This window comes from Pyxicephalus adspersus, chromosome 9, assembly GCF_032062135.1.
Source record: "Pyxicephalus adspersus chromosome 9, UCB_Pads_2.0, whole genome shotgun sequence".
Lineage (NCBI taxonomy): Eukaryota > Metazoa > Chordata > Amphibia > Anura > Pyxicephalidae > Pyxicephalus > Pyxicephalus adspersus.
The window spans coordinates 34,166,612-34,185,172 of record NC_092866.1 but is presented as its reverse complement, the minus strand read 5'-3'; the positions used below and the strand labels follow the sequence as shown (position 1 = coordinate 34,185,172).

The 18,561-nt window shown below is 40.6% G+C and overlaps 1 protein-coding gene across 3 annotated transcripts in view; it reads right to left on the bottom strand.

Moving 5' to 3' along the window:
- The window catches only part of SCYL1 (SCY1 like pseudokinase 1), a 37,425-nt gene extending 23,721 nt beyond the window's left edge, over window positions 1-13,704 (bottom strand). Inside the window, exon 1 of one of the 3 annotated variants that reach the window (XM_072421349.1) lies at window positions 13,580-13,704. Coding sequence is in view for 1 of the 3 variants with exons in the window: in XM_072421347.1 (XP_072277448.1) it covers window positions 12,478-12,582 (105 nt within the window). In the remaining 2 variants the exon portion in view is untranslated. Of the gene's footprint in view, window positions 1-12,235; window positions 12,257-12,477; window positions 12,634-13,579 lie in introns of those variants that run through there. The other 2 variants (XM_072421347.1, XM_072421348.1) reach the window with 2 other exon arrangements.
- Between the last annotated feature and the right edge of the window lie 4,857 nt (window positions 13,705-18,561).

The window sequence follows — 18,561 nt, the reverse complement described above, 5'->3', positions numbered from 1 at the left end:
TGGAATGGTCTTCCTTATCCTATTCGGCTTGCTCCTACTTTCTGCTCATTTAAAAGAGCGCTCAAAACCCATTTTTTCAAACTTGCCTAGCCGTCTTCTTCTGTTTTTTGAAACCACCACTACATATCTCCCCATCCTATTGTGTGTGAAATTCCCCCACCTACTGGATTGTAAGCTCTTCAGGGCAGGGTTCTCTCCTCCTGTATCACTGTCTGTATTGTACAGCGCTGCGTAATATGTTGGCGCTAAATAAATCCTGTTTATTATTAATAATAATAATAATAATAATAATAATAATAATAATAATAATAAAGGTGCATGCACACAAGGAGCAGCCCAGAACCTCTTGGGATATGTGACACAAATATCCCAGGAGGCTGCGGATTACCCCTTTGGTCTTTACCGAAATAGAAGTGAAGACTGAAGGGGAGAGGTCCTCTCCACAAAAAAAAAAAAAACAAAAAAAAAAAACATTTTTCCATTACATAACAGAGAATGTCACTCCTTAATATATTTTAAAAATGTGGCGATGCTTTAATAGCAACATGCATGTGATATCAGATGGGGACAAGACAGTGTCCTCCTCTCATCATTGCCCATATTCTTTTAAAAAAACTGTCTGTGAAGTTTATCCGCAGTGTGTAATGATGTCATTGGCAGGGCAGTGTGATAGCTGTGTGTGTAAAAGCTGCTTGTCATATTCTGCAGCAGGAGGTGCAGGGAAACAAAAATATAGGTGGAAGTGGGGGACACATGTGGCTATCACCTTTCATCACCATGGCATCATTACAACATAAAAAAAACTGTCCATCAAAATGCACTTCCTTGTTACACGACTGTAACCGTCCAGTACCTCAACCTCAATAAAATTTGGTGGGCAGAGTTAATTTTCTAATGATGCCATAGTGATGAAGTTTTAGGGTATGTTAGTCACAGATGTTCCCCACTTGTACCTATATTTTTGGTTTCTTACACCTCCCCATTCCCCAATTGAATTTCAGAATGTTAGTAAGGTGGACAGGAATGTGTAACAGGGCATGGAAGCCCATTTTGATGGGCAGAGTGTTTTATGTTCTAATGATGCTGTAGTAATGAGATTGTAAGGGGAGAATGTGCCCGCCACTTGCACCTATATTTTCAGTTTTGTACCCCCCACCTCAGAGAAATTGGGCTTCAAAGAAAAAAAGCGGACAGTAGTTTCATAGGTATAGATTTGTGACAGGTATTTATATATTTTGGGGCCCACTCCAATGCTCCGTGCTATGTTAGTGGCTCCAGGGTCCCCAATTCGCATTTTCAATTTAGGACTCCTAGTTGCACGTTCCTCTGAAACAGCAACCCCAAAGTTAAATTTTCATAACTTTTTACATTTGTGACCCCATATCTTGAAAATCTTTAAAGCTAGGGGGCTGAAACTAGTAACTAGTATCTATTAGGGCCTGTGCACCCTGAAAATTACAGGTCATTGTGACGTACAGTTTAGGAGATTTGGAGGTTTGTACACAGAGCTGTGAGGATGCAGAATGGCATGCAGACTTCACACACAGCTCTAGCAGTGGATACATTTCACCAGCAGACTTTTTTTTTTAAAATAGAGATCCCAGCTCGTGTTATGAGATGGGGCGGGGCTGCCTGTTTCTCCTTCACATGAAGGCTGAACTGTGTGTGCTCACCTCTCATCCCAGCAGCAATCCTCTGAACGGATGACACAGAGCAGCCTCACTGAGATAGGTGCGGAGGATGAGAGCTGCTGAGGAGAGGTGGGCGGGGTATTAACAGCAGCCAGGCGGAGCAACCAGCTAAAACCCTCTGGGGAGAACTATGAAATATATCAATAAATACAACATACAAGTATGCATCACAATCAGTGATTATACAGTTTTTTTCAGGTATTATGAATCAAATTATATCATTAACATATGAAGGTAAATAAATCCGCATATACAATAATATGTTTATAAATTAACCTCCTGGCCGTTACACTGATGTCTAAATTTCTGTACCAAAAGCGGTACACTGTTTTTCATGAAATTTGTTTTTTAAATTGTAGACCTGTAACTTACAGAACTATGTCCGAACAGGGTTCTAGTAGATATCATGAATATAAAAAATGTTTGAAACACACAATCATGTAAAAAAAAAAAAATACTTTTAATAAAATTAAAGACACAAAAATCAGCTTAAACAAGAATACATAAATAAATGAAAATTACTGAAAATGCGATAATTTGGGATTTAACCACCCGACAAAGTTCGGGTTTATCGATTTTTGCAAAATCTTTAAACCCGAACCAAGGTCGGGTTTAACGGTCGGGTGGTTAATATTAGTAATACTGATTACATGGATTGTTTTGTTGGCCCATTGATTAGAGGAATAGTTTAAAAAAAAAAACATAATTGAGACTTGGAAAGTGGTTAGCATTTAAACAAAAAATCTATTTCTTTCTGCTTGTAACAATTTTTTATCGTAATCGCCTCCCCTGGGATTAGGTGGTATTTGTTCGAGGGCAGCGAAAGTAATGCAATGCATATCAAATATATGTTCCGCGCCCACATGATAGCTGATTGGGTTGTCATTTTTAGTGTTGGTCGAATAGCTCACTATTCGATTCGCCAGCTATTCGGCCGAATATAGCAAAAAAATTCGGGTGGTCGAACATCGAATTCTAACACGATTAAAGTCAATGGGAGAAAATTTCGGATTTCTTTCAGCACTGTGTAGAGCTTCTACAGCCTCCAAACAGATGTAAAAAGATACATTATAAAAGGATACATAAAAAGATACATTCCTTTTGCCTGCGGTTACAGCTAATTGAAGGCACCTGCTTTCAATTAGCTGTGACCGCACAGTTCCCACGGTCCAGGAATCCCACAATGACATTATGATTCATAATGTCATTGTTGGATAACCTGTAAAAGATAAAAAAAAAACAAGTTTAAAATAAAAAACAGATACGAAATAAATAATTAAAGCTGTCGAATGCAGCAAAATTTGGTTCGGGTCTACCCGAATTTGAACAGCCATATTCGGGTCGAATATAGGGACAACCCGAATTCGAACATCAACACTAGTCATTTTACCATTTTTTATCAAATATAAATGTTCATATATGCGTTGTCTGAGTGGTCTTTTGGTTTTACCAACGTAGAATTGTTTACAGGAAGATGTAAATGATAACCTGGGCATTAGCAGTTGACACGATACTTAATTTTATGTACCGTACCATTGCGTCATAAAAGTGCTTGAATTTCATGAACCCACTCCCACCGATTACAGGAAGCACATTTAAATGTTCCAGTTTTGATTGGTCTAAGGTAGGGGGTTTTGAAGTAAAATGGATTGTTACTAGCGAATCCCGTAGAGAGTTGGACTTTGCGATAGAGATTTTCTATATGTGATACAGGGTCTAGTAGGAAGGAGCTGCTCTTTCCCTGTACATCCCCATCTATTTAGACGAGGGCGCTTTGCTGGAATCGGTCTGTGACCGGTCTCAGCAATGAGCCGGGCACTGGGGAATCCGCCCTCCTCCTGTGCTCCGTCCAACTAACGCAGCTTGATTAGGACCTGTGTCATACTGCTGGCCTCTGGGCTTCCCCCACGCCGGCAGCAAGCACGTGGGGAGGTCCCTGGGACGCCATTTCCTAAGGATAGATCACGCTACAGGGATTCCCCTTGCTCCACTGCACGCCAGCAGGGACACTTCTGCTCTGCCAACAGGCAGATTCTTTTACACAAGCAATAGACCCTATCATCTCTCACCACAGGTACGTTATATTTATTCCAAATCTTTAACATCGAGTCTACAGACTACTTTATCTAAAACCGTAACTTTTTATTACCTACGTTTATATAGATACGTACCTCACTCTGTGGAATTCAGAGCTATCCAATCTACAATTCATTAGTTGGCCATCTGACCAGGAAACATCCTTTTTTAAACAGTTACCTTTGAGACGGCTTTAAAGCTAGCCAAACAAAGCCATATATGCAAGTTACCCCCCTTTTTTTCTTTATTGGTATTTAACTTGCATATATACTTATAATGCATGCATACGGACTATTAACTATTGATTATTAACTAATTGTCTATTTGGCTGTACATATTTTTATTATGGAATATTATGTTATTTATTACCATCAAATGTCAATGATTTGTTTTGATATTTTTTACATTTTTGAATATCACTACTAATGTTTGTCAATATGTTTATAAACTTAAGACATATTAACTGCATACAAAATAATTCTTTTATGCACCGCTATCCCTGATGGAGCCTACCAGGGCAAAACGTGCCAGGTACATCGGTCAATACGAACAGTTTCTCCACAAGTTATATCACTATATGGCTATATATACAGTGAGGGAAAGAAGTATTTGATCCCCTGCTGATTTTGTATGTTTGCCTTTTGAAAAAGAAATGACCATTCTATAATTATAATGGTAGCTGTGAGAGACAGAATAACAAAAGAACCCTCAAAAACCCAGTGCTCAAAAGTCAGAGCTTGATGTGCATTGTAATGAGTGAAATAAGTATTTGATGCCCTATCAACCAGCAAGATTTCAGGCTCCCAGGTGTCTTCACTGTATGCAGGTAACGAGCTGAGATTAGGAGCACCCTCTGTAAGGGAGTGCGCCTAATCCAAGCTTGTTACAGTACCTGTAGAAAAGACACCTGTCACCAGAAGCAATCAATCAATCAATCATATTCCAAACTAGCTACCATGGCCAAGACCAAGGAGCTGTCTAAGGATGTCAGGGACAAGATTGTAGACCTACACAGGGCTGGACTGGGCTACAAGACTATCACCAGGCAGCTTGGTGAGAAGGACTATTTAATGTACAGCGCTGCGTAATATGTTGGCGCTATATAAATCCTGTTTATTATTAATAATAAAGGACAGTTGGCGCGATAATTCCCAAATGGAAGAAACACAAAATAACTGTCAATCTCCCTCAGTCTGGAGCTCCAAGCAAGATCTCCCCTCATGGAGTTGCAATGATCATGAGAACGGTGACGAAGCAGCCCAGAACTACATGGGGGGGAACTTGTCAATGATCTCAGGGCAGCTGGGACCATAGTCTCCAAGAAAACAATTGGTTACACACTGTGCCATGAAGGCCTGAAATCTTGCAGAGCCTGCAAGGTCCCCCTGTTCAAGACAGCACATGTACAGGCCCGTCTGCAGTTTGCCAATGAACATCTGAATGATCCAGACAAGAACTGGGTGAAAGTGTTGTGGTCGGATGAGACCAAAATTGAGCTCTTTGACATCAATTCGCTGTGTTTGGACGAGGAGGAGGAATGCTGCCTATGACCCCAAGAACACCATCCCCACCGTCAATCATGGAGGTAAACACATTATGCTTTGGGGGTGTTTTTCTGCTAGGGGGACAGGACACCTTCACCGCATCGAAGGGACATTGGACAGGGCCATGGACCGTCAAATCTTGGGTGAGCACCTCCTTCCCTCGGCCAGGGCATTGAAAATAGGTGGTGAATGGGTAATCCAGCATGACAATGACCAAAAAAAACACGGCCAAGGCAACAAAGGAGTGGCTCAAGAAGAAGCACATGAAGGTCCTGGAGTGGCCTAGCCAGTCTCCAGACTAGTTAATAGGGGATCAAATACTTATTTCACGCATTACAATGCACATCAACCTCTGACTTTAAAGCACTGGGTTTTTGAGGGTTCTTTTGTTGTTATTCTGTCTCTCACACCTTCAATAAACCTACTATTACAATTATAGACTGGTCATTCCTTTGTCAGAGGGCAAACGTACAAAATCAGCAGGGGATGAAATACTTCTTTCCCTCACTGTATATGTGCTTTTTATGCTAGATGACATTTGTATAGCGCCTTACTATATTCGGTAAACTACAAGCGACTATTGTGGTTTATGGGATAAAAGAATGTCATGTATTGTTATTTATTATTATTGTTAAAGTATCATTGAATGCAATACACATTATTTGTGTATTTGTACAAAAAACCTTCTCTCTGATCCTTCTTTTTAAATGATATTCCCCATTAGAGAAATTCACAATCTGTCCATCAATAATGTCACCAGTATTAAAAGCTTCCCAAATCCAAAACTTTGAGTTGCAACCACAACAGGAACGGGGAAAAGAACTTTAATGGAGACACGTCATATGACAACTATCTAAGAGGGGACGTCCCTTACATTGGAAAGATATTTTCTCACTTCCTGTTGAGTCTAGAAGAAAGAAAAGTAAAGGTAAATTTCTCTTTCTTGCACTTAATAGTTGTTGATAAAACAATCACATAGTAACATGTGGCCACCTAACCTGGGACAACTATTCCTCTGTACAATTTTACCCTGTAAAAAATGTGACAAAAATTGGAATTACATTTAGGAATCAAGCATTCCATTTTTCAGGAAGCCATGCACCAGACTTGCGGAACTAACAAAACGTGCGCATCTCAACAAAGAACTAATGTTCCCTTTCTTCCACATTCCCAGTAGCAATGGTTTTTCTAAATGACAGCCACACAGTTGATATGTCAGATCATCTTAGTCAATTGATTTGATGACAAACCAGATTTGAAACATTAAAGCCATCAGAAAAAATCCTATGATGATTACACATGCCCCAAGCTCAATAAGTATGTTGGACAATGGCTTCTGGGTCACAGCCAGCATCAAAACCCGTATAACAAGATGTGGTTGTAATGTAAAGTAATAGCAGGAAATCCAACTAACATGATGCCAGCCTAACAAGTTTATCCAATCACAAATATAGAATCGATGAAATAAACAAGACACTGGTTTCTTCAAACTAGTAAATACCAGTGGGACGTTATATAAACAGCTAAAATAATACAGTATTTTTTTTGCCTATCCAGTCAAAAAAATGTACAGCTCTGGAAAGGAAGAAAAAAATGTTTCTCGGTTGTAGTTTAGTGATGCCTAAAGTAGAATTAAAGTTTCAGGTTGAAAATGAGTGATCAGGCAAATCTTTATTGCAAATAGAGGCTGTTAATGCCTCCTGACAGTATAAAACCTGCATTGGAGTTTTGTCAACTCAGCCTGGCCAATCAAGACCCAAATCCTGGAAAAAGCGAGGACCGGTGAGTGCAATTAAAAAAAAATATGATCAGGCAGGAAAAGGTAAATTTATTGTAGAAGATACATTGCCAATCTCTTCTGCAATAAAGGACCTGTCTGGCAGCAATTCATTTTTTTTATGGGTTTAATTTGTGCCTTAAAAGTTCTCTCTTCACCACCAACCTAGTAATAGTAGAAAGAGAAGAAGCAGACTGAGGAGCTCATCATTCAGTCACCCCAGACTGGCTTTACCTGTCCCCAGTCTGAGCTCAGCTTTATAAGGATTAAAAGAGGCTGATGCTTGCATTTGCTTTCCTAAATAATTAGCATTTGTAAAAGACTCATAATTTTGTAGATATTTAGAAATCAGTTATAAAGTGAATGTAAAGTTAAAGGGTATTTATCTGACATAGAATATTTATTAGACATGGAATATCAAAATTTACAGATATAATCCTTTGTCCTAGACCAGACCAGGTGGGGAACCTGCGACCTTAAGGTCACATGCAGTCTTTTGGAGCGTGATGTGCGGCCTTCCTAAACAAGTTTTCCTATTGTTATGTATATGACATTGATTAACATATATGCGAACTAATTTTGGCAATATGTTGATTCTGCTAACAGAAGATTCTCAGTAAAAGCCGTTATCTGGCCGTGATAAGGCGGTATCGCTTATCGAAATATAGTTCTTGGAGGCGATAAATAGGTCGCCTGAAATGTTCATTGTTGGCGACGCTGGTACAGAAAACTGGCGATAGACACCACACCCGATAACAGTCGCTTACAGACGTGAAACTGGCGTGACGTAACATCACGCCTTCGGAAAAATAAATCACTGTGAATGTATGAAAAAACAGATGTGTTCATGGGACTTTAAAGATTCCCCTTTTTTTTCCCGATTTGTGCTTAATAAAAGATTACCTCTATTATATTTAAGTCTACTTATGATATACATCGAACTGCCTTTAAAGTCCCATGAAACGTGTTTTTTCATACACTTGCAAAATTAGGGATGTTGGCAGTGTTAAACCTATTGGCTCGAGCTCAGTCTAATAACTATAACGATGTGACTCAAAGGAAAATGCGGAGGAAGAGTAAGGGTGGGATTTTGAATGAGAGAGCGCATTAACGAATGTAAAAGAGTGTGCCTCAGCCTTGGCGCGTGTGGGACCTAAAACCATGGTACGAGGAGGCCCGCAAGCTACTTTTTAAATGACCAAGTCAAATTGATCTACCAACAATAAAAATGCTAAACATATATTTATTTAAATATATACCGAGTATGACACAGAAGTGACTGAAGCTAATGAGACATCGAATGGCAGAATGTTGCACAGACATTGCACTACGAGACTATAGGGACAGGAAAGCTACAGTTCACCTCGCATAGGGGAATTATTTGCTACACAAGAAAAACAACTGCTAACCAGCACTGCTCAACTCATACTGCCCTCCTCCTGCCCTCTCTGCCTCCCTCCCCACACACCATAGTTACAAGGAGCCTTCTCTCACACAGAAAGACATCCCCAGCATCCCTATAGACATAGCAGCAAGCTACTGTTTAACAGCAGGGAGGAGTGCTAAGCCAGGGCTCTGCGATCAACTCAGGTTGCCTTTGCGATCGACTGGTAGATCGCGATCAATGTTTTAGGCACCCCTGGCATAGAGAGTGCAGCGTTTGGGGTTCCTTCCTTCAGGGTTTATTTGTCACTTGATTACGAAAAAAACGAAAAGGTCGCTGAAAGAAGAACACAGAGTGTTTAACTATGAGTGGGAATTGCAATACTATGTTCTTTCTGAGAAGGATAAAATGAGTCGCTGTGATTTCAACGGTAAAAAAATACAATGCACATTAACACTACTCTACTCATAAGGAGAATAAATACGTTAAGCTAGAAGGTCAATCCCGAAGGATTGCTTTACAAATATTGAAACAAGGGAAGCAAAAACAGAGGCAGTTATTCCAATCAGTACAGAGTATCGGAAACACAACTATAGAAGCTACTTATAAAGTGGCATATATACTTGGGGAAAAAGGAAAGCCATTTAGTGATGCGGAAATTATAAAAGGTTGCATGGTAGAGGTTGTAGGATGCTTAGATCCTGATAAGGTTAACAAATACAAACAACTGCCTCTTTCAAGAAGAACTAATGCTGATCGGCAGCATGAATTAGCACTCAATGTAGTAGATCAACTGAAAGAAATATTCCAAAAAGTAAAAGGTGCGCTGGGTGAATCAACTGATTGCACTGACTCAGAGCGGGTATTATTTTTTGTTTCCGCCATAACAAAGGTTTTTAATGTTTGCAAAGAAGTACTTGCTCTAAGCACTCTAAAGAGCAGAATGCGAAGAATCGATGTGTTTGAAGATTTTAAAGGCAAATGTCGTGAATTCGGACTGAATCTGGCCAATTTAGAATTGTATGCACAGATGGTTCAGGTTCTTTGACAGGGAATAACAAAGGTTTTATCGCACAACTTAAGAAAGAGGTTTCAAGCAAAAATGATCTTATCTCTTTTCATTGCATTTTGCAGTCTCTGTGCGAAATCCAGTTTTAAATGACACTTTCCAGAAAGTTGTAGAAATTGTGAATTATATTCGAGCAAATGCAACGAGACATCGACAATTTTGTGATGTTATCGTTATGTATCTGAGGCCCCAGGGAAGCTGCAGATGGAGTTAATTGAGCTTTTGGAAGATGATTCTGAAGTCACTGTTTGACAGCAAAAAAGATCCCATTCAAATATGGAAAAATGCAGTTGAATATCCTCACCTCAGTGAACACGCACGACGCTTGCTCTCCTGCTTCTCAACAACATATCGCTGGAAATCTTTTTTTTTTTTCTACTTAACACATAATAGGACATCCTTAGGATGACAAATTACAGATCAGCACCTGGAAGACCAGTTAAGACTACGTACATCCACGTTGCAGCCTGATATGTCACTGCTTTCTAGCAAAAAACAATCTCAGAGGAGTCACTGAAAGGTAAGCAGCTAGCTTAGTTGTTTAAAAAAAAAAAAAAAGAATGTTATATATATATATATATATATATATATATATATATATATATATTGTTAGTACGATACTTGAAAGGGTTAATTCTGTATAAAAGCTAAATTAGAATTATTTGCATTTTGCTAGAATTAATACTCTTAAAATGGATATTTTACCCAAAATGTTGTATATCTTCCAGACGATCCCGATGCAGCAACTGTGCAGAAAGTTCTTGTGGAAAACGAAACGTCCAGGAATAGCCCTCCGGTATCTTACTAGGCCTAAAAATCTAGGTGGCACGGGTGTCCCCGATATCAGATGTTACTACAGAGCAGCCATGCTGACTCGGGTAGTTGACTGGTTCCACAATAGAGACAGGAAGAGCTGGGTTTTACTGGAAAATATTTTATCCCCCATCGATCTTTGCTCTCTACTGTGGGTGGCCAGGTCTGTGCTACAATTGCACCAACCATTACCAATTGTTACCTCTGACCTCTTGAAGGAGTGGGACAACCTCATCAGGGCGGGCCATGTATCCTCCAAGATAGGGTCCATGACCCCCATTTGATAATCCCTCATTTGCCCCAGCGCTGAAAGCTAAAACATTTTTATCCTGGACAGCTCAGGATAATAGGCAGATATGCAGTATACTACAGAATGGGAGGGCCCCGCCTTTCTCATCTTTGGACGCCGGGATGCAGAGGCTGCCGAACGCGTGGCTACTATACAACCAATTATCCTCCTTTACATCGACATTTCTGGCCACATATCCCATACAAAGGAGCCACACGGCTTTTGAAACATCACTATGTTCCAAGAATAGGCCGATCCATGTGATATCCCAGGTATATGGGATATTGATTAGAGTATACGCTAATAATGCTCCCACCTACACGAGATATTGGGAAAAGGAATTGGGGTTATCTATTTCCCCTTTGGAATGGGAAAAGGCATTTATTCTGACCCATAAAATGGCACTTCCTTGTAAGGCCCAAGAGACCAATTAAAAAAATCATTTCCAGGTGGTATTTATGTCCCACAGACATCCATCGTATGTCTCCCTCACTCCCGACAGGTGCTGGCGATGTCACTCTCAACGGGGCACGATGTTGCATATTTGGTGGGAGTGCCCGGGAATTCGTAAGCTCTATGATCAGATAGCTGACACATACAACAAAGTGACTGGTTCCGATTTAAGGATAACTCCCCAAATGTCGTTGCTATCCAACCTTCCTGGGTCTTTAAAGGCTAGTAAGAAAGATGTGTTTAGACATTTTCTTACGGCAGCTAGGACAATTATCCCTAGAAAGTGGAAACAGCCCATAGTACCCACCATGAGAGATTGGCTTCTAGAATTAGAAAAGATACAACATAGGGAACTGTTAGTAGCAGAGGATGAGAATAAGACCGAGCAATACAAGTTGATATGGTCCGCCTGGGATTGGTTCAAAGAATCGCCTCAATTTAAATCGTTCTGGCTGTGAGCCTAATAGAGTGCATGGGAGCTGAAGAGTTCGATACAGCTGGGTCTAAAGTAGATTATAGACTGAACCTGAAACAGGCCAGTCGGGCAACCCCCATACCCCTCGCCCAATCCTACCCCTATCCCTGATGAATCCCCGGTTGTACCTGGAGAGGTTACAGAGAGCGGTAAAGAGGCTCTCAAGGTTTATTTGATTTCTCAGATTCCTAACATATGTCATGTTCCCCCATTTCGGCAATAAAAATTGTTTGATATGTGTGTTCCCCTCTGTGTTTTCCCCCATACCCCTTTTTGTACCTTCCCTATGGTTGTCCCCAGCAATGTTATGTAAATGTAAAGTGACACTTGTCTCAAGATGTTTTAGTGCAAACGAGGGCTTTGAGCCCCCATTTTTTATGTATGTGCCATTTTCTATGTATGTTTTGTTATGTTAAAACCAATAAAAAGGATTGAAACAAAAATTGAAACAAAGTTCTTTAAGGGCCTAGCTGCATTGGTGATCTGGTCACTAGTGGCAACTTACTCCATTGTTGCAGCAGTTAAATGCTTTCTTGCTCCAGTGATTTGTTACTGGCAATTTATGGTCACCAGTATGATATGGTACCAGTGGTAATGCATGCCATATCAAATGATTTCTCAGTACATACACACAAGTTATAAACAAGTATCGGGCCAGATCTACCTGTGTGTTGTCAGGGTGGCCACTTACTGCAGTCATGTGACCCAAAACATCACATTACAATATTCCCTGTGGTAATGTTGCATTCTGAGGGAAGGCAGACCACAGGACTGTGCCGGGGAAGATATCTGCACACACAATACACCTCATCTGTCTCCATCCTCACTGTACTGCCCCAGTCTGCTCATCACCATGCCCCACCTCCTCCTCCTCTCACTGACCTATTCTGACAAAATGGCTATTACCTTCTTTTTACCCTTTTGGATTCCCCAACCTCCTGGTAATTCTTCCCGTTCTCCGGAGACATCATACAGAAAATCACGGGCCGGGTCCCGGGACCAGAACCACATCTTGACAACAGGGTAAACACGTCACCGTGACGTAAATCAGAAAAGGCGTGTCTTCCAAGACACGTCACCGACTGATCACGTGAGACTGGCCGCATCATCAAGAGGGGCCTGTTGATTTTTTTGACAACAATCTTTATTGACATTTAATTGCTTAACATTGCAAACAAAGTAAAACGTGTCACAAATAGCAGGACCATCACTCGAGGGTTTCAGTGTTTTAATAAAATCATCTGCCATTTAGCCTCATTTCTCTCTAACTCTCGCTATCTGCCCTTTGTAAGTCATTGTATGCTCTATCCCCAGTATAGAGCAGCAAGGCAGGGGGAATATAAAGCTAAATCTATAGGCTTGTCTAAAGATCTTTATATCACAAATGTTTCTGAGTGAATATTTGGTTTTGTATTTAAGCTACCAGCTGTAAATAAATTCTGAGCATCAGGTGAAAGCAGACTTAAATAAATGGGGAAAATTATTTTCTATACGTTTTCTTTTCTTGGCTCTTCTAATGTAAGCATTTAGTGTCCAGAAGAGCCAGCGAGGGCTATTTATTCTGCCATTGCTGATCTAAAAATATTGCCTGCTTGCAATACTTTGTGAATCACTGACCCACAATGAGGATGCAGCTCAGGTGTGCAGAACATATTGGAACAACTTGCTACATGTTCAGCTGCATGTTTGCTTAGGGTGGGGGACTGAAACCAAAAGATCAGCTTTACATCCAGACAATTTGCATTTTTTATTATACATTCAGAAATGGTGGCTCCCAGTCTCAGGGCAATGGGTAGATCGCGACTCCCGTTATGCTGCCCAATGTGTCCGATGTGCGTGATGCTGATAATATAGCTGCAGAGAGATGCAGGGACACACAGGGAGGGAAGGGAATTGCTGAGTTGTATAAACAGGCCACTGCAGCACACAGCATGATGGATGGCGATGTCACAAAGCTCATTCTGCACAAATACATTGGAGGAAATGACCCCAGCTGAAACTAACTCACCTTTCTGATGTACTAGCCACAGAGGCTTGCCAGATGATTAAGGTATTAAGGGAAGGCTCTGTAAGAAAATGGCAGTGGGTTATGGCTGTTCAGAAAATACTGACAGCAGTATCTGCCAAATTTATTTCACAAGAGGAACTGTAAAACATTCTTTGTATCTGCATCGATTTCAGTGTCATTAAAATAAAAAAACACATCTTGTTGTCCCCAACCTGGACCTAATGTGAAGGACTTGGGACTTTCACATGAGTATGGCTTTAGATGAACAAAAAGAGCAATTTTACAAACATTTTAATGAAAGTATTTATTAATATTAAGAAATCAAAAATTGTTTTCCTGACTGCTCCATGTCAGGATACGAATAGGTTAATGCCTATCCCCTCCTACTTCCAGGACCTAACTAGATACATTCAAGACAGTCCATACATGCAGTGTTCCTTCTTTTTTCCTTTTTTCAGAGGTTTGGCAATCTCTCTATTTCTTTCGATCATAGTGTGAATCCTGGAATCTCCCTGATTGTATGCTCGTGAGAAACCTAAATTTAAGCTATATAGCTTTTATGTATGCCATAAAGAATCTTGTATGCGGGGCCACAGGTACAATACGTGAATAAATACTTTTTCTTTAAAGGACCAGACTTGCTGCAGCAGCACTGTGTACAGACATACAACAGCTTGAGTTCAGGTGTGTGCAGACAGAAGTGCACTGAATCTACCAAGTCTTGTGTTTGTTGAAAAATCTTACACCTGGTGGAAGATCTAAATGATTTAAGTAGACCTGTTTTGATCAATGTAATGTGTGTGCAACAACTGAGAATGACTCTATGCCAGCGGTCACTAACGGATAGTTTGCGGCTCTGGCCAGTGCGCACTGGCCAAAGCTGCAAACTATGTCCCCTGTAAGGAAACAACCCACCCACTTTCCCATCACAGGCTCCCACAGGCTCAGACCTGCGATGGGAGAGTAGGCAGGTTCTGGCATCATGACATCACTCTGAGGGAAGTTTCTTCCCCTTTGAGTGACGCACGGCTCCCTGCGCATGCATGGTCCGGAGTCTGTGGATTTAGTAGTCCGTGAGTTCCAAAAGTTTAGTGACCACTGTTCTATGGTAAATGCTATAAATCCAAATTTGATTCATTTGCCAGCCCATGTAGGAAACACCTTTTACAAATGAATGCAGCTCACTAGTCTTTTGGTTCTGTGTGTAAAAAAGTGTGGCTTGCGCAAAATTAGATTATGAATTTGAACCCCTCGTTCAGCTTGCCTACATTGAAGTTATTGTTAAGTTACAATGCAATGTCACAGTGGAGGCTCTGGCCTTGCAACACTGTGCAATAGTCATCTTTGTTCTGTGGATAGGATAAAATTATGTTCCAATGCTGTTCAGTGGTAAGTTTAGTCAGGCAGCATGTTCACTAAATTCTGACAGCTTAAGGAGATCCTGTCAGTTGGTATAGTTGGTTATCAAAATGTACTTTTATTCCCAGTTACTACCCCCAAAAAAGGACTAACAATCATGTTTAAAAAAGAGAATACAATTTGTAAATTTCCCTAAATGGGAGATACTAGTAGATGAATGTACCTGCAAGAGTTTAAGGCTTAATAGGCTCTATAGTGACAATGGGCCATTTGTATGGAATATGTGTACCTGCAAGAGTAAAGGGCATGGGCAGAAGGAGCTTTTTTTGTTCAATGAGGGAAAAAAAATGCCAAACTTGAAAAAAAAATGCCATTGCATGCGCAGTGAGATCGGCACTCTTTTCCCTCATCTAACGCAGGGTATGTCATCCAATCTTGCACCTGAACAGTGCGAGATCAGGTGTCGTAGAAGGTTAAAAAGATGGCAGTGCCTGGCACTTCCCCTGTGCCGGTACGAAGTTGGATTTCAGGACAACACTGAACCTGATCCAGGTTCTAAATAACATTTTTTTTTTTTTTTTACTTAGCAAGGCCCTATTAAAAAATAAGGCAGATTAAAATCAAAATTAGAAAAATATCTTGATACAGAAATCTGTAAAATATTAAATGTATCCTACAGCATCTCTCTCTATCATCAGATAAGCCACCAGCACATCCTTCCAGATCCACTAGTTTACAACACGCTTTGTAAAAGTTAGTATTTTGTGTCTCCAGGGGTAATAAAACTCAGGATCTGGCAAATAAAGGTAGTGAAGTGGCCTCTGACTGACCTCTGAGCTGCATCTAGAGTCACATTTATTAATAATCATTATATTTTCAACACAGTTCTAAAGGAAGTAGTAGGTTGCTGAAACATAGCCAAATTGTTATTGTGAGAATTGTGAGACCAATAATTAGTCTCCTAGTCGTCAGGAAAGCCTGAAAACCCATTTACGGGGGCTTGGTTATCCATAAGTCCCAGGCATGCCTAGTTTGTTCTCTTTAAACTCCATATTTTGTTCTTATATTCTGGTATTTGGCAGTTCCTAAATCCTGAACCTAGAGAATTATGAATCTGGTTAAAATAAGAGCATACTTGGTATGTCCACAGAGCAGCATAATCTTTGTGAACACATCCTCCCAGCCTCCTACTCCTTGTTCTCACTGGACGGTCCTATCTGTCACTCCTTTGGGCATTGCCATAGAAAAGGCTATGTAAGTCTATCATGGGGGAGCTCACAGACTTACCATCTTGTTGGTAAGGACAACAGCATTGACAGATTGAACGCTGCAGAGAACCCAGTGACTCTGAATCATAACTGACCTTTGTATGAGCAACTTTGACCAAGGTAAGCCAACTTTCACTTTTATGCAGTGTTTTGTTATGTTTTCTTTTTCTTAATAAACACTATAAAAAGTGTAGGCTATATTTCTGAAGTAGAAATAGTGTAACTTGCTCTCCTGAACACTACTTTAAAAAATGAACGCTAACTTATCCTGGTCTGAATTGGCAGCGGGTGAGACTAAAAGAAGCAGAATCATAACTGCGGTTGTCCAGGGTAACGGTGTGTGCTTCTGTCCAAGCATGTGGAAGGAGTCTACCTGTGATTGTGTGTTTAGCAAGGTTTATCAGATTGGTTATCCATGCTGGGTGACAGCCATTCTCAGGGTGCTGGTACTTAGATTGTTGATGAGTATGCTGGAAAATGTATTCACAGGGTGACCGCTGAGTGTGTGATCGTCACACTGTGTGCTGCAGTAGCTTCCCTGTACAGCTCAGCAATGTGTGTGCCTGCACTGTGTGTGCCTGCAAAACTCAGCCCTGCAAGCCAGCCCAGACTTTAGACCAGCCAGCCAGGCAAAAAGCATAAAACTGTAGGATTAACATATGTACACTGATTATGCAGCTGACATTGTAATGTTTGGAAGCCTTTGGCATTAATCAGTTATAGAAAATCTTTATAATGCCAGTTTATTAAAAAAAAAATATATTTTTTTATAGATAACCCAGCAAAGCCCAATTAAAAAAAAACATCAGTTTTTAATGGGGTCTTGCTGGGCTATCTTAAAAAAAAAATCACTTTAATGGGTACTGTTCTCTTTCATGTTGTTTAACCTCCCTGGTGGTATTCCCGAGTGTGGCTCGGGGTTATTTTCAGTACCAAAATGGCTAACCCTGAGCCACACCCGGGGTGGAATTTTTTAAATGGGATTGGAAAACTTACCTGGTCCCAATGTGCCCGCGGCGTCCTCCAGCGATGCCCGCCTGGCATTTGTGTCGCCTAGCGATGCCTGTGTGGCATTTGCACCCCCGGTGTGTGAACAGTGGGGAGGGGAGGCCAGGGGACGCAGATGCCAGGCGGCCATCGGACGCAGCATGCAACTGGATGGCAGGATTGTGCAGCTGGGGGTGGGACCAGGCAGGAAATAATAAGTATTTTTAAATGTACCCCTTTGACATTTGTAAATACTTTTATATTCAGACCGCCACAGAGGTTAAAACCACATATCCAATTAAGCTGAATTTGTTTCACTTTGAGAAGAACTCTGTAAAACATGCTTTGTATATAAACCCGTTTATAGTAAGAGAGTAATTTGTGGTTCCTATGATGCAGGAAAAATGACATTTGGATATTATTAAGAAATGACATGTGTGATATTGTGGAAAATATTAAGTCCTGATTTTCCTTTTAAATATAATAAATGGTCTTCCTTTAAAATCTCTTTGTTGGAAATTGTCTCTCTAGAGGTGCGTACACACTTCCAATTTTTATCGTTCAAAACGAACGACGAACGATCGATTGGGCAAAAAATCGTTCGTAAAAAAGTAACCAACGACGCCGACGAACGAGGAAACTCGTTGGAAACGAACGACCGGACCGGCGGATCGGATTGGACAACGATCGTTGAACATCGTTCGTGTGTACGGTCGTTCGTTGATCGTCCATGATCTGAGCATGCGTAATGAACGAACGTTCGTTCACTTTCCTGTCGTGCACATAGTTCCTCTATCGCTCAAACGATCGTATCTATTGTGTGTACAATATCTACGAACGATCGTGTCGTTATCTGTATGTGCAGGATCGGTGCTATACGATCGTTTGTAGATATCGTGCAGGATCGTTCATCGTTCGTTTTCCAACGATAATAATTGGAAGTGTGTACGTAGCTTAACAGACCAGGGTCATAAATTCCCCCTTATCAGATATTCCTTGATCTGACAACTAGCATCCTCCAGACATGTGGTTTTTACCACACCCATTGTAAAAGTTGGAGTTTTGTGTCTCCAGGGGTCATAAAACCCAGATAAGGCTAGCAGGGTGGCCCTGATTGAACTCTGAGATGTATTCTAAAACACATTTATTGATAATCTTTGTATTTCCAATATACCATTCTGTATGAAGTACCCTGTTTCCCATATGATAAGGCACTGTCTTATATTTTTTGAAATGCCAAAGTATGCCCTAGGTCTTATTTTCAAGGGGATGTCTTATTTTTCCATGAAGAAGACTACAGTACACATTTATTGTGGAAAATCACTCATGATCACTCATGTGCCATTCATTGTCCCCTTCTGATCACTC